Source organism: Mustela nigripes, chromosome 6 (assembly GCF_022355385.1).
Source record: "Mustela nigripes isolate SB6536 chromosome 6, MUSNIG.SB6536, whole genome shotgun sequence".
NCBI lineage: Eukaryota > Metazoa > Chordata > Mammalia > Carnivora > Mustelidae > Mustela > Mustela nigripes.
This window is the reverse complement of record NC_081562.1, coordinates 134568117-134583855: the sequence shown is the minus strand read 5'-3', so window position 1 is coordinate 134583855 and position 15739 is coordinate 134568117. Positions and strand designations below refer to the sequence as shown.

Here is a 15739-nt window from a genome sequence, read left to right as displayed (position 1 = left end):
GAGAGGAGGAAGCAGGCTCCCTGCTGAGCAGAGAGCCCGATGTGGGGCTCGATCCCAGGACCCTGAGATCATGACCTGAGCCGAAGGCAGCGGCTTAACCCACTGAGCCACCCAGGCGCCCTTGTCATAAGTTTTTATACATACCATGGTTTTACAATGAAAATTTGTATATTGGTAAAAATTTTAAATTGAGATTTATAATTTTGCGTTTAATGAGTCTCTTGTTTTCTTTCAGTTAATATTTATCTAACATATTAATTTCTTATAATTTTAATCATAAGGGCACCTGGGTGGCTCAGTTGTTAGGCATATGCTTAGGTCATGATCGCAGGATCAGGCTCCCTCCTCAGTGGGAAGCCTCATTTTCCCTCTCCCTCTCCCCTTGATTGTGTTCCCTCTCTCACTATGTCTCTCTCTCTGTCAAAGAAATGAATAAAATCTTTTTAAAAAAAATTTTTTTAATCATAAGCTTCAAATACAGATAGAGAGATACGTTTCAATTTATTTTTAAATGAAGTAAGTTGGGATCAAGGATCACATTTGCTTCCTTTGCCTATCTGTAGTTTCTAGATGATCAACAAGGATTAAGTATTATATTTATAATAGGAGTGACTTTATAATTGTAATGATAAATATCAGAGGATATGCATATTATTTTTCTGCTTATTAGGGAGTCGATGAATCAGGAGCCAACAGTTTCACAGTATTATTCCCATCAGGGACTCCTTTGCCAGCTCGAAGACAACACACATTACAGGCCCCTGGAAGATTATCTTCAGTATGCCTTGAACTCTATGAGTCTGAGGGAAAAAACTCTGCAAAAGAGGAAGACAAGTTCGCACAGGTGAATACATAATTTGGGCAATTTATTAGTCATGTGAGACTGTTTAGCTTTTCTTTCTTCATTAGACTCAGTTTAATATCAATATAAAATGTTTATAAGATACCTATTTAACACATTTGTATGAATGGATTACTTCTAACTTATAAAAGAAGGAATAAGCAATTTTAAAGGTTTTTTTTTTAAAGATTCTATTTATTTATCAGAGAGAGAGAGGGGGAGAGAGCAAGCACAGGCAGACAGAATGGCAAGCAGAGGCAGAGGGAGAAGCAGGCTCCCTGCTGAGCAAGGAGCCCGATGTGGGACTCGATCCCAGGGCGCTGGGATCATGACCTGAGCTGAAGGCAGCTGCTTAACCAACTGAGCCACCCAGGCGTCCCAGGAATAAGCAATTTTAATTTGAAAGAGTTACAGGAAAGCAAAAACAAAAGACAATGTGGGTTTTGTTTTTGTTTTTGTTTTTGTTTTTTTTTCTGTTTGTCTTGTGCTCTTGACTCTCCTTGGTAAAATGTAAGTAGCAGGGGAAATGACAGTTTTTGGTTTGCTAATGCCAGGAGCTAAACCAGGCAACTTACAAAGGCATCAGAGTGCCATGAGGTAGACGTTATTATGACCATTTCATAGATGATTAAAAAACAGGCTCATGGGGGCACCTGGGTGGCTCAGTGGGTTAAGCCACTGCCTTCGGCTCAGGTCATGATCTCAGGGTCCTGGGATCGAGTCCCGTGTCGGGCTCTCTGCTCAGCAGGGAGCCTGCTTCTTCCTCTCTCTCTGCCTGCCTCTCTGCCTACTTGTGATCTCTCTCTGTCAAATAAATAAATAAAATCTTTAAAAAAAAAAAACAGGCTCATGGCAGTAAGTACCTTATTTTCCTTGTTGAGGTAAGATTTATCCTCAGTTGGTTTTACTTCTGGGCTCTTGCTCTTGCCATTACACCATGTTGTCTCTCAAAAAGGATACCTTTACTTTTTCAAAATACCACATTTCTATTTCATATTGTAGAGTCCTCTGCATCCTCTAAAAGAAATGAAGTGGAGCCACTTGATTTGCTTAGAAACATGCCCAAGAAATATAATTACATTAAAACACATATACAGGGACTATAGAGCCATATTTACAGTATGATGTCATTTGTGTTTATATAAAAAGTTTGAGAGCTTGGGTGTGTGTGAGGGAGGTGGTGTTTTGGTAGGTGTGGGTATGTAAATATCCATGCATAGATACAGAAAATATCTGTAGGTATTAGAAATATATTGGGGTGCCTGGGTGGCTCAGTGGGTTAAGCCTCTACCTTCCGCTCAGGTCATGATCTGAGGGTCCTGGGATCAAGCCCCGCATCGGGCTCTGTGCTCGGCAGGGAGCCTGCTTCCTGCCCCCCCCACCTCTCTGCCTGCCTCTCTGCCTCCTTGTGATCCCTCTCCCTCTGTCAAATAAATAAATAAAATCTTTAAAAATATATATATATATTTAGGATACTTAACAGTGGGTAGATTTGAAGGTACCAAAAGGATGTTTGTTTTTTACTTTTTAACACTTTGTACTGAAGTTTTAACAAATAGCATAGGACATGAGCATGAAATACTTTTACAGTGAAAATAAAACAAATGTAGGTAAGCAAAGGGAATCCATAGTATCTTTAGCTTTGTATCTGTTTTCTTATTCAACAAAAGGATAATGAAAACACACATACAAAACCTATCTGGACTCTACCTCAAACATCTTAGAATCTAGGGGAATAGGGCCCCTTCAACTAGTAAAGTTTTTACAAGCTCCTCCAGATGTTTCTGTCGTGGATTACTATATAAGCACTTTTCTGTGTACTGTATTTCTAAACTCACTTGGCTGTCTTAGTATTCCCTTAGCTTCTCTCTCTTGTACATTTATTACCTTTTCTCCTCATACACTGCTCCAAGACTCTGCTGCAGCTACTGTCCCTATATCCTAAGTTACAGATGCCAAAAGGAGAAGAGTTAGTCAACTAATACTGAATTTGGGAGCTACTCTTGTAAAGATCCCACCTATTCTAATCTCTGTGTTTTACAAATGAGTAAACCAAGGTACTTAGTGCTTCCCTAGAGTCATAGACTTGATACTAGAAAAATCTGAAAAGTCACTTCCAAACTTGGTTTATTGGTATACTTTTCTTTAGGAAACTAAATAATTTTTTGGTAAATTCATTAATATTTCTTATGTACAAATATAATCTTAGTTGTTCAAAAGTATTTGTCATGTGTTTCCTTAAATTGGTTTTCCAAGGTATATGTTACTGGTAATGGCTTAATTACCAAAAAGAAAAGCAATCTTTATTTTCTGAGACAGAGTATACTTCATAACCTAGGATATGATGTTTAAGAGGAACAAATCTATTACTTATATGCTCTCCTTCTAGAGGCAAAGTTTCATAGTTAAGAAAGCTTAATCCTATTCTCTGATTCTGGTCATTGAAAACTGCCCTATTTTAAAAAGTTTCAGTAAGTAAGATTTGGTCCATTGGAATAACTAGTGCATCAGTCTACTAATATATCAAAGTACTGAACCATCTTTATATTATTTTTGCATAAACAGGTTGTACTCCAGGATCTAGATAAAAAAGAAAATGGATTACGCGATATATTAGCTGTTCTTACAATGAAAAGGTATAAAATTAAACTATTCCTGATGTTTCAAAAATTCACCGTGAGACTTGACCTTTTTTGTTAGTTTATTGATTTCTTCACACATTGCTATTCTAGGAAAACCTGATATTAAAGCTTGTAAAGGTTTTGTCAGTGAATTACATTTTTTGTTCTATAAAATTGCTATATTTTACAAAGAAAGTGTATCTCAAATTATTTGCATTCTTCATTTTTTATGAACTCTAATTATTTTGGTGTGGTCAGTGTAAAAAACTGGTCCATGAAGTTTGAGATACAATTTTTATCAGTCTTAAATATAATCTTCTAAGGTTTATGTTGATATTATTTATCCTGTGAAAGGATAAGTTTATTTTGGTATTGCTACAGAAAAGCTCTAGGATATATGTTACTAATTAAATCCAGCTATTACCACTGTATTAACAACTGGCCATCCAGAAGACTGTGTCTTGCAAGTAAATCATTTCCAAATTAACTTTAGAGACCATTCATTCTATAACCATACTTAGCAAGAATGTCAAATTCATTAGCGTGGGTTTGCCTTGGCCTAGGCTTAAAGATGGCATGATTCATGTTCAGAGTGCATAAAGTCTTAAACTTGAGATCTTCATCCTGGTTTTCAAGGAATACAACTTCTGTGTCAGTGGTCTAGAAAGAAATTTTTAAGATCAGCTATCTAATTACAGCATGTGACACAAAGTTAGACACTGAAATTGTGTTTCTTCTTTATCTTAATACTCTTCTTTCAAAAATTAAAATCATCTCGTTTATGCTAAGTCTTTGAATTATTTCTTAAGAACTTTTTGCTTTTATGAAATGAGCTGATGAAATGTTATACTTTGTTTGTTTAGGGATGGATCTTTACATGTGACATGCACAGATCAAGAGACTGGAAAATGTGAAGCAATCTCTATTGAAGTGACATCTTAGTGCTCTAGAGAAACCCGGAGTTTTTTTTAGAACTAGACTATCAATATTCTTTGGTTTTGTTTAAAAGTTATGTTTATATTAAAATACTTTTTGAATGAATTGTATATGTTTCTATTAAAATACAATATATTAGTAAGTGCTGCAACCTTTTTTTGTTTTCCATTTAAGATGGGAAGTACAAGGTCCTTTATTAGTGGGAAATATAAGGAACTTTTTCTGTCATGAAGCTATTTAGAATTAAATTGAGTGAATCGAAGGAAATTTTACTGGAAATTTAACAATGTTTTTTAAATTTTGTTCTATAACTTTAAATTTGAAGAAGTCTCATTAATTCTTACTAGATAATGAACTAGGAACAATTTACAAGTGTTTGATATTAAATAAAATTGGAGAGTCATGTGCAAAGTAAGAAACAATTTTTGCTTTAAAAGAAAAAAAATTCACAAACTCAACAACTATGCATAGATATGTGTGTGACAAGCATAGAAAACAAAAGTCTAGAGGGCTGCCCACCAAACTTGTAACAGTGGCCTTTTTATGGACAGAAATATTTTAGGGTGGCACTTTCACTTTTCCTTTTTACAATTTTGTTTAGTGTGACTTTTTCTCTCTAACAAATACATTTTATCTTTTGAAATGAAATGATCTTTTTTTATTTTGAAGAGAAGGCTAGCCACATTCTGTTTATCAGAGAACACTCATTAGTGCATTGAGATACTCTGTGGATTACTAATGAAACGCTTAGTCATTAAAACAAGACAACTAATCTGTATATATTGAAAAGAGAGTGAGCAGTGCACATGAGATTCTATTATCAAGAGAGAATTTTCCATTCATTTCTCTCCTTGGTTCCCAGGAGACTTGAGAAGAGGAAGTATCTTTACCCAGTGGTAAAATTAAAACTTGTGCTGTTTTTATCTTGTTTAGGCTTTGTGGGTGTGCTTTATTCATTATAGTTTATTTTTATGGAGCTTTGTGGCAGTAATATTCTATTTCTAAAGATACAGAAACCAAACTTAAATTTTTTCATGATTATTCTGTATCAGATAACTGACAGAATCGAAAAGAATTCAGGTATGATTCTGAGTCCACAAAGCAGACTCAAAGGCATACCCTTTTGATTAAGGCTGAGTACTTAGTTATTTTTTAGGATCTTTTCCAGTTATTGAAAACTTTTAGACCAAATAAATAAATAAATGCAAATTAAATGTTTTTAGGAAATAGGAAAGTAACATCTCAACTAGTTGAACAGCTTTCAGTTATGCTTTAGAAAGTGCTTTTGGATTTTATTTCATAGTTACTGTTAGCTCTTTAAACTAGATGAGGCACTGGCCATCGCCAGTGTGTCAGTCGTATGCCATTCCTACTTTTGTAAATAAAATTTTATGAGAATATCACCAGGCCTACTGGTATCTGTATTGTTTGTGGCTGCTTTCACACTGTAAAGGCAGTGAGTAGTTGCAACAGAGACTCTGTGGCCCACAAACTTTAAAATATTTACTGTCTGGCTCTTTACAGAAAAGGTTTGCCAACCCCTGAAGTAGATTAATGAAACCTGTAGAATAAAATATCATAAGGATTTATTCAAGAGTTTTCTTTCCTTCCATGTCTGTGTAATAATTTACTTAACTTGACTGCTATCTCCACTAGATTAGTGAGTATTGTGAGAGCAGAGACACTCTTAATGTCCCAGGTCCCAGAACACATAACATCATAGGTGTTCAGTCAGTGTCTATCTAATAAGTGCATTATATGGAAGAAAAAATAAGTCCTCTTTGTATTCTACAGGACAATGGCCAGTAAGTACATCTTTTGCATATTTTATGATTCCTTTAGAAACGCAATAAAGGAAGAAAGGAATACCTCTGCTTCTGGCTTTATTAGTCAGCTTTGCATGATTTTTTTCCCCCAACATAGCAAATTTGAAACTGTCACCGAATGTGCTCTGTTGCCTAATGTACTCCAAATTGTCCTGCATCCTCATCTGACAAGGTTTTTTTCTTCTGAATGTGGGGAAATTTTGCCAATTAACTTTTTATATGTGTTTTACTTTTTCAAGGTAAAAATAGCTTCAACATTCTTCTAATTATAAAATGATACACATTCATTATAAAATTAAAGAGTTGTTGCAATATGCAGAGAGTAAGCTAGCCTCTATTATTTGTGTTCTACATGTACAAAGAGAAACAGATTGAGAGAAGTTAATTTATCCAAGAACTGACAGTAAATGTGAATTTTGAACTAATACCCGTGCTTTTTTTTAAACAATTTTCCTAGTTGCTTATTATTCTAAACACTTTCTGTGCATTATTTCATTTAAATTCACATTGTCCATTCTATTCCCAAAAAACATTCAAATGAAAGAGGGGACACTCCATGGATCTCCAGAAACCATGTTTGCATGGGTCTTTGTGGGAAAAAACTGGGGGGTGGAGGCATACTTCTGTATGTTTCCCTTGAGGCCAGTGATATATGTGTCTGGCTTTGATTTCCCTCTCCATTTATAGCCAGGATTTACCAAGATCCTCAAACATTTTAGTCTCAGGACCCTTTTACATTCTTAAAAATTATTGGGAATCTAAAGAGCTTTTATTTATATTGGTTTTATTTTTGTTTAAAGATCTTATTTATTTGAGATAGAGCGAGACTGAGAGAGAGCATGAGCGGGGATGGGGAAAGGCAGAGGGAGAGGGAGAGGCAGCCTCTCCAATGGCAGGGAACCCAGTGTAAGGCTTGATCCGTGGACCCTGGGATCATGACCTGAGCTAAAGGCAGATGCTTAACTGACCGAGCCACCCAGGTACCCCTATATTAGTTCAATATATATATATGTATGTGTCTCTGATTTCCCCATCACTCCTGCACCTCCTTGTCTGCTGAACCAGCCTCCTTCCTTTTTTAACTTGTAGGTCCTTTGACTCGTATTTTCCCTTCCTCTTTCCTATGTGAACTTTTGCTATGATTCTGAGCTTTTTTTTGCTGGGCATGTTGGGAGATACAACGATAACTTTGGGGGCCAAGGGTCTGGCATGGCTCTGGTTTTTCAGGGAAAATCAGAACCATCCTCAGAAGCCAGGCCATGGAGAAGATTGGAGAGAACTTTCTAGAACTAACCTTCCTGAGTTACAGCTGTGGATTACAGTAGTACGTTTCCCCCTCATCTCCTGAATGTTATGAAAAATGTTACCCTCCATTGGGTTAGTCCTAAAACCCAGAGATTTTCAAAATCACTCATTTTTTTAAATAAAAAAATTATATGTTAAGTAACATTTTTATGAAAGGTAACTTTTCAAAAACAAAGATTTAGTATTAAGTGTGGAATGTTTAATGTTTTTCAAATCTCTTTAATGTCTGCCTTGAGAAGATAGCTGTGTTCTGTTTCTTTAAATTTGTTGTAATATCCAACTTGTGTATCCTCTGAAAAACTTCACTCTATACTTGCAAGAGGAAAGTAAAGAAGTCAGAAAATATTTTGGTATTATTATGAAAAGTTTTGAACTTATGAAGGGTCTTGGGTCTCCATACCATACTTTGAGAGTTGCTGCTTCACTTAGTTACACAGTAGTACCTGTTGAAGAGACAAGGTCTTATCTGTCCCCTGGAATTAGTGGGGTTAAAGACGAAAGACAAAACAGTTGATCTACAAAAGAGTCCAATTTATTCTGTAAATTTTTGCTGAAACTGATCAAGACCCAAAAAAACAGACAAGATAACTGCAAATGTTGGGAAGTGCATTTGGTGCCAAGGAGAAAGAATGGAAGACTAGAAGTACCTATGTTAGGGTGACCCGGAGAGGCCTCTGAAGAAATGGAACAAGTGGAGACTCAAGCACTTCTCCACGAAGTAATTTAGAGTTGCCTTAAGATATTTATTTACTTGCTTATAATCTGCTCCTCCTACTAGGACATAAGCCCTCTGCACACAGGGTCTTTTTCTTTCCTGTATACTTTAAGCACCTCATACATTGTCTGGCACATAGGAGATACACCATAAAAGATTCTGAATGGGTGGAAAAGAGCCTAGAGAAGAGTGAGTACAGAGGAGAGTGGCACAAAGTCAGGTCAGGGCGTTAGGGTTCCAATCACTTAAGGCCTAGGAAGCTAGCAGAAGGTTTGGATTTTATTCTATGTACTCCAGGAAGTATTTAAAGCAGGAGAAGGACATGCCCCACTTTATGTTTAAGGTGACTCTTTGAGCTGCATGGAAAATGGATTGGAGGAGAAGCAATAGTGGAAGTGAAGCCAGGCAGACTTTTGTAGGACTGCAGGTTAGAAATGGTGCCTCTACTAAGGGCATAGCAGCAGCAATGGAGAAAGGAGGCGGTAGGAAGGTATATTTTGGACATAGCATTGACACAAATTGCTAATGAAATTATGGGATGAGGAGAGAGGAAATCAAGATGACACCTAGATTTCCTTCTTGGACCCCTGAGTTGATGGTTGTGCCAGTGTAGTGAAATGAGAGAGTGTGGGGATACCTGCAGTGGAGAGGACCAGGCAGGTCTGCAGGTAAAAATGAAGGGCACTCTTACGAGTGTGATCAGTTTGAGATGTTTGTGCAACACCTAAGAGAATATGTCAGCTAGGCACTGTGGATATTCAGATCTGGAATTCAAGGAAGAGGTCAAGGCTGGAGACAAAATGTTTGGAAGCTTTAGCATAAAAATGATATATAAACCCATGGGAACTGAGGCAGTCCCTTAGGGAGAGAGCCTAAGAGAGATGTCTTGGGGGCCAAGTCCTGAGGAACCTCAGCCTTTAGGCTACATAAAGGGAGTGAAGAGAAGTCAGTGTAGAGGTGAGGTGTAGAGCTCAATAAGGTAAAAGAAAAACCAACAAAGAAGCTAAGGATAGGGGTGCCTGGGTGGGTCAGTGGGTTAAAGCCTATCTTCGGCTCAGGTCATGATCTCAGGGTCCTGGGATTGAGCTCCGCATCAGGCTTTTTGCTCAGCTTCCCTTCCTCTCTCTCTGCCTGCCTCCCCGCCTACTTGCGATCTCTGTCAAATAAATAAGTAAAATATATTTTTTTTAAAGTTAAAGATAGATATTCCTGGGTTGTTCTAAGAACATATAGGACTGGCAGTGAATACACTTGGGGAGGGGAGGAAGGCAGTGAAGCTGCATCTAAGTCTTAAAGGGTATCTAGGAGTAGTCCTGGCAAAGATGGGGCAAAGTAGGCATTTTCTAGCAGCAAGAGCAGAATTGAAGAAGTCCTGGGAACACGGAGCAGGGAATATTTGAGGAACTCACAAATTAAGAAGGAACAATGATGAGCAGTGAGGCCTGAGATGTGGACAGGAACCACTATGCCACAATAGGGCTTCCAGACAATAGGGTTGGATAGGATTTTTTATTCCTTATTGCCAAGGTAATAAGATGCTCACTATAGAAAATGGTTAAATATGTAAAGAGAAATCAAAAAGGAAATCACCCCCCAAAGATTTTACATTTATCTTCCTATGCCTTTTTATGTAGTTGAAACTTTTATAGGTTTTTGTTGTTGCTTTTTTGCTTAACATGTTAAACATTCCCCCATGAAACTAAAGGCTTCATAAACATCTTTTTAAGTGGCTAGACAGTATTTCACAATGGAATCAAACTAATTTCTTCAATGTTCTGTGTTTACAGTGCTCCAAATTTATACATGATGTTTTGAAAGATTTTTGTAATTTTTGTCCAAAATATTACCAAAATCCTTGGTCAATGTCAAACGGCTTTCTACACAGGGTTTCCCAATTGATTCTTCTAAGATTTCTGGGTTAGACTGTTTAGAACAATCACCATGGAAGCGGTGTGAAGAGTGGATGGGGGCGGGGCGGTGGGGGGTGGGGAGACTGTTAGGAGTTTAGGCAGTTGTCCAGCAGAGACCCGGCGTCCTGCAGCCTTGCTAGCAAACTTCCCTTCCGCTGGACCCTGCCCTCCCCCCAGCCCCCACCAAAAAGCATCAGGCGAAGAGTTAGTGAGAAACGGCAGAACCTCAGATCCCAGCCCAGACCTACCTAAATTGAATCTGCATTTTAACAAGATCCCCAGATGATTCCTATGGCCATTCAAGTGTGAAAAGCACAGATGGAGACTGGTGGTTTCAAACTGCTGCATACTACAATCACCTGGGGAGCTCTAAAAAATTCCAAAGCTCATGTCACACCCCATACCAATTAAATCAATATCAGCGAGTGGGACCAAAAAACAACCTTTCCAAGTGATCCCAACATGCAACCAATTTTGAGAACCTTTGATCTAGGGGCTCAGGTGGCTGAAGAACAGGCATGGGAGGTAAATCTACTCTGCACCATACAGCTCCGCTCTACATTTTGGATTTTTGTATGACGTGGAAGAACTACAAAGCGTGGGAAGGCCTGATGCATATGTACACTCCCGAATTAGGAGTTACACCACCCGGTCGAGGTAGGCTGGCTGCTAACTCAGATTGCGCCGCTTGGCCGGGACTGCGGGCGCGCCCCACCCCCCCAACCCCCGCATGCGGCTCCCTAGCCCTCCCGCGCGTAGGGATGGGGCTTGGGGCGCATGCGCGCTCGCCGCTGCGGCCGGGGTCGGTCTCCGGTGACGTCAGGACGCGTCGCAGATTCCAGCCCCCAGCCCCGGCCCCCCGACTCCCGCGCAGGTCGGGCAGGGGCGGGGCGTCAAGCCAGCTGAGCTATCCCGTCAGACCGCGCCAGTTTGAATGAAAGCTCTTCAAGATGGCGGCGGCCGGGGCCGAGGCGCGAGGAGGTGAGGGCTGGAGAGCGGCACTCCTCAATATCCCCCGTTCTCCAGGCAAACTCCCAAGGCCCAGGAAGCGGGGCCGGGATCCGTGGGGCCGCCAGAGCGCGACGCGGCGAAACGCCGCCTTCCACTCGGCTGACACCTTGGCCCCTAAAGGCGCCCCGCGGGCTTCACCCTTCCCCCGGTCCCTGACCCTTCTCACGGCACGGCCCGCTCGCTCCCCGCAGTCTCCTCCTGCGCCTGGCTTCGGCGGGGCCCGGTCCGCGCGCCCTGCTCTGAGGTCGGCTGTCTCTCGCTCCGCGGAGGTCCTGTGGCCCGGCCCCCGCTGCCCGTTGGGCCGGAGGCCCCTCCCCGCCTGGTCGCCGTGTGGAGGTATTCGGGCGGCCGCCGCTGCTCCTGGTAATCCCCGGGGGGGTGCTCGAGGGCCTGTGGGCACGCGTGTGGTTTACTCCTTTGTGGTGGTTTGGGCGGGACGTTTTGTGTTCGCGCTGGCTTTTTAACCGGGGAGCGGGAAGGACCCGGTGGTGTAAATGTGACCTCAGTATCAGAGGAAGAAAGAAATTGGGGCTGAAGTGTGAACCCTCAGGAAATAAGTGAGCATACGCCTCAGTATGGACGCACTAGAAGGGTAAATTCCCCGTCGGAGAATATCCCAGTAAGTGGGTGTTTGAAGACGTAGCCTCTGGCTTAAGGTAATTTTTATACCCACCGGGAACTTGGGTGTTACTTATGCGGACGCCAGAGAATTAGATACCTAGCGTGTAGTGCTTGTGTGTGCGCTCCTGCCTGCCGCGCGCACCCCCTGAAAGACTGGAATTTTCAAGGCATTCTAGAATTTAAAGTGTTTGCTTGCACTGCTCTCCACCTAGATTATGAGCTCGTTATCCCCAAACTTTTCTTCCGCTAGAGGTTAGTGGGAACCTAGTGTAAGGTTTTTGTAGTGGTAATGAAATGTTTAATCTTCCAAATGAATTATCTTATACATCATTATAGATCATCGGAATTGTTAACCAAGGGTTTGTGGTTTTTTATGTTACAGTCTTTTTCTCAAAAATAGCGTTTCTGTTCAGGCTTGTCTTGAACCTCAGGTTAAACTGGATAAAATGGTAGCGACAACAAGACATACACAGCTTGGGTGATATCCAAAAGGAACCTCTTTTGCCCGAGATCAGCATAGTGAGGGTAACTTTACACAAAGCATCCCGAAGTTTTTTTAAATGGAAGGCATTTTAAGTGGTCATTTCTGTTACACCACTCTCCTACACCCAAACCACTCACTACTCCACAGTAAGCAGTCACTCCCCCCAATTTTTTTTTTTTGAGAAAATACCTTTCATTTTTGTAGTCTAGAATTATGAATCTTTTGTGGAAAGCGAGGTGGTGGAAATCGTGCTTCAAGGTTTCTGACAATGAAGCCCCAGTATGAGTTGGGAAGGGTGAGGGAAGGATATAGTAAGCTGCCGTGTGTTCCCTCTTCCTTCGAAATTTACCTCAAAACAAAAGGTTATCAGAGCTACCTTGGAGAGCTACCAAGTAAAGCTTGAATTTACTGGTAGATTTTGTTTGTTTAATTCCACTTAACTCCCACCCATACATTTTTTCAGTGAATCCGAAATCTGGAAAGATGGAAATATCACTAACGTCAGGTAGGCAGATAGCAAAGGCTGGGGCAGAGGACCCTTGATTCTCTGGAGTGCTTACCATAACACTAGCAATAAAACCAACTTTATTACATATTTCTAAACATCAGTTTGCGGTAACATATTTTATATGCCATATGGTAGCATATTGTTTACAGAAATTTGTAAGTAAAAATCTTCAGCATATTTAGTTACTGGCTCTAAGGTTAAGTATGAGTGTGTCTGATTTTTTTTTTTAATTGGGTATATGGATTATGTAAATTGATTACTCTGTTTTATAAATCTTGGCTTTAAAAACAATACAGGAAATGAGTATTATGAAAATAAATTCTTCATTATTTGTTATAATTCTTGGGCTCATTTACCTTGATAATAATACAGCATAGGCAAAATAATAAAGTTAAAATTTCCTTCATTCTGGAATGGGAAAAGTAGGGCATGTGATGTAAAACTATGATACTATAGAGTTATATTTCAATTAGATTTCATTTCTTATTGACCAACTAAGAGAAAGGGAGAAAGTTGTTTTTAATAACTTGTAAGGATGTTTTAAAATATATTTATTTTTAATAAGTTTGCCTTAGAGATCTACATTTTATTAAAACCAATTATATTCTTTGTATTCTATGCAGAATATAATGGAAAAGGTAAAAACCTTATCTCTGTTGACCTTTGCATCTATATGTAATTTTAAGAAAGCTTACAGACCTGAAACTTTTTGTTCAGGTGGTTTAGTAGAAATTAATTTACATTAAGCATAGTAGGATAGAGACCTATGGAAAAAAATCCAAGAAGATCAGTTTACCAAAATAGTTGTTGCTTAATGCTTAACTTTTTCTTGAAGGCACGTAAATGGTTTCTTGTCATATGAATTTTCAGTCCTATAAAATTGCCAGTTGAAGGGTGGGATATAGAGGTCTTAAGTTTTTCCTTTTTTTTTTTTTTTTTTTTTTTTTTGCTTTAATTGAGTAGCTACTTCATTAGTAAAGAATTCTATTTTCTTATTGTAGCTTGGTGTGTGCCTTGCCTAGTTTCACTTGATACTCTTCAGGAATTATGTAGAAAAGAAAAACTCACATGTAAATCGATTGGAATCACCAAAAGGAATCTAAACAATTATGAGGTGGAATACTTGTGTGACTACAAGGTAGTAAAGGTAAGGCAAATATCTAGCCCCTTAAAAGAGACCTAATCAGACTTCAATTCAGTATTTCATATTTCTGTAACCTAAAAAGAACCTTAAAAGTAAGCAAAAGCTCTTAATGTTAAAAATTCTAAGCCATAATAAATTTATATGTCCTAGCATCTATATTGCCAAGTAACACTGAGAGGATTTTGAAGCATTAAATGTTCTCACATTAGAATATTTTAAGGTGCTTATATCATTCTACATCCAACTCTTGATTATCTCCATGTGGGTTACCAGAGCAAATGTTTTACCTCATATTGGCTTCTCCTGTCATTCATTTTGTTCCTGAATCATATTTCCCCACTATCATCTGAAATAAACCTAGAAATTCAAACCCAATTTTTTAGTGCCATTGAATCTCCTCGGGAAGCATTACCATTTATATGTCCTGTATCATGTCAAACTCCAGATATTAGGGAGGTTCTGTGATGCAGTAGGATGGCTTGGAGTTTGAAATCATTTTTGATCTTCGGTTGGTACTTTGAGACTTTATCAAAGTCATTTAACTTCTCTGGGCCTCACTTGATTCCTGTTTCTCTTTAAAATGACAAGTTTGGGGCACCTGGGTGGCTCAGTGGGTTAAAGCCTCTGCCTTGGCTCAGAGCCTCAGGCTCTCTGCTCCTTGGGGAGCCTGCTTCTTCCTCTCTCTCTGCCTTCTCTCCTGCCTCTCTCTCTACTTGGGATCTCTCTCTTTCTGTCAAATAAATAAATAAAATCTTAAAAAAAAAATGACAGGTTTATTTTCCTAAGAACCTTCCTCAATCTAAACCTTATGATATATTTTTGAGTAATTCATCATCTTTCTTTTGCCTGTTCCTCTCCAAGAACTCTTTTTTGGTCATTTAGTTGTCATTTCTTTCAGACATATGAATTAGAAATTCTCCTCCTTTGTCTTTCATATTTATTCAGTCATTAAATCCAGTTCTTCCTTTGAAACATCCATCATCTTTTCATTTAATTACCTTTCCCACTCAATGGGATTTTATGATCAAGCATTTCACTAGACTCTTCAGCAACCTTCAACCCCAAAACAGCCCAGTCACCTGGCATCTCAGTGTATAAACTGGCCTGACCAGTCTAGCCAAAAATATCCTATAATCACACATACTCACACCATTAAAGTTTATTTCTAATCTCACTCCACTTAGTTCTACATAAGGTTTTTATCTGTTGCTTTCTTTTCCTTTTCTTGTCAGTAACTTTTCTAACTTCTACTACTTTTTTGGACTTCTTACTCTATCCTTCATCTTTATATTCAGCCACAGACAGGGAAGTATTTACTTCCCTTTCTTCTATTTCTGTGAAAAATGGGTTCCTTCAAGTATGAACTCTCAATTTACTTTTACACCAGTTAGCTCTATCTTTGCTGTCCCTGTTTTTCGGTTTTCTTCCTCCATCCCCGTTAGGATTTTTCTTAATCCCTGATGCTTTTGTGTGTGTGTGTGTGTGTGTGTGTGTGTGTGTGTGTTTCCACTGACTTCTCTCAGTAAAACCTATTCAGGTTTCCCCCAGTCTTTCTTCGACCTTATCTCCGTGCTCAAGCATTCCTGTCTTCTGCTTCGTTTCCAACTATCTTTTTAAAACAGCTTTGTCCAGATGTATTTTACATACCGTACACTAATTTAAATTAAGGTGTACAATTCAGAGCTTTTAGCATGCTCTCAGAGTTATTTGAAAGTTGCCTATGGTGATGGTTGCACATTTTCATTACACCAAAAAGAAACTCTACACCACTCAGCCACCACTCCCCAAACCTCCCCACTCTTTCCCCATTGGCCCTA

At 39.2% G+C, this 15739-nt stretch overlaps 2 protein-coding genes and 1 long non-coding RNA gene across 10 annotated transcripts in view; 2 read left to right on the top strand and 1 right to left on the bottom strand.

Moving 5' to 3' along the window:
- Positions 1-6266, top strand: part of HSPA14 (heat shock protein family A (Hsp70) member 14) — a 39731-nt gene extending 33465 nt beyond the window's left edge. Inside the window, exons 12-14 of one of the 2 annotated variants that reach the window (XR_009404937.1) lie at positions 720-844; positions 3407-3477; positions 4326-4503. Coding sequence is in view for 1 of the 2 variants with exons in the window: in XM_059404269.1 (XP_059260252.1) it covers positions 671-844; positions 3407-3477; positions 4326-4404 (324 nt within the window). In the remaining variant the exon portion in view is untranslated. Of the gene's footprint in view, positions 1-670; positions 845-3406; positions 3478-4325 lie in introns of both variants that reach the window. The other variant, XM_059404269.1, reaches the window with a different exon arrangement.
- LOC132020154 (uncharacterized) lies at positions 730-11412 on the bottom strand. Its single transcript, XR_009404939.1, has 3 exons — positions 11323-11412; positions 1705-1858; positions 730-815 (listed from the first exon to the last, which is right to left on the bottom strand). It is a non-coding gene; the product is annotated as an uncharacterized LOC132020154 (long non-coding RNA).
- SUV39H2 (SUV39H2 histone lysine methyltransferase) overlaps positions 10912-15739 on the top strand; it is a 25151-nt gene continuing 20323 nt past the window's right edge. For 4 of the 7 annotated variants that reach the window (XR_009404938.1, XM_059404275.1, XM_059404274.1 and 1 more), the window contains exons 1-2: positions 10912-11135; positions 13780-13925. Coding sequence is in view for 3 of the 7 variants with exons in the window: in XM_059404275.1 (XP_059260258.1) it covers positions 11105-11135; positions 13780-13925 (177 nt within the window). In the remaining 4 variants the exon portion in view is untranslated. Of the gene's footprint in view, positions 11136-11396; positions 11529-13779; positions 13926-15739 lie in introns of those variants that run through there. The other 3 variants (XM_059404273.1, XM_059404271.1, XM_059404272.1) reach the window with 3 other exon arrangements.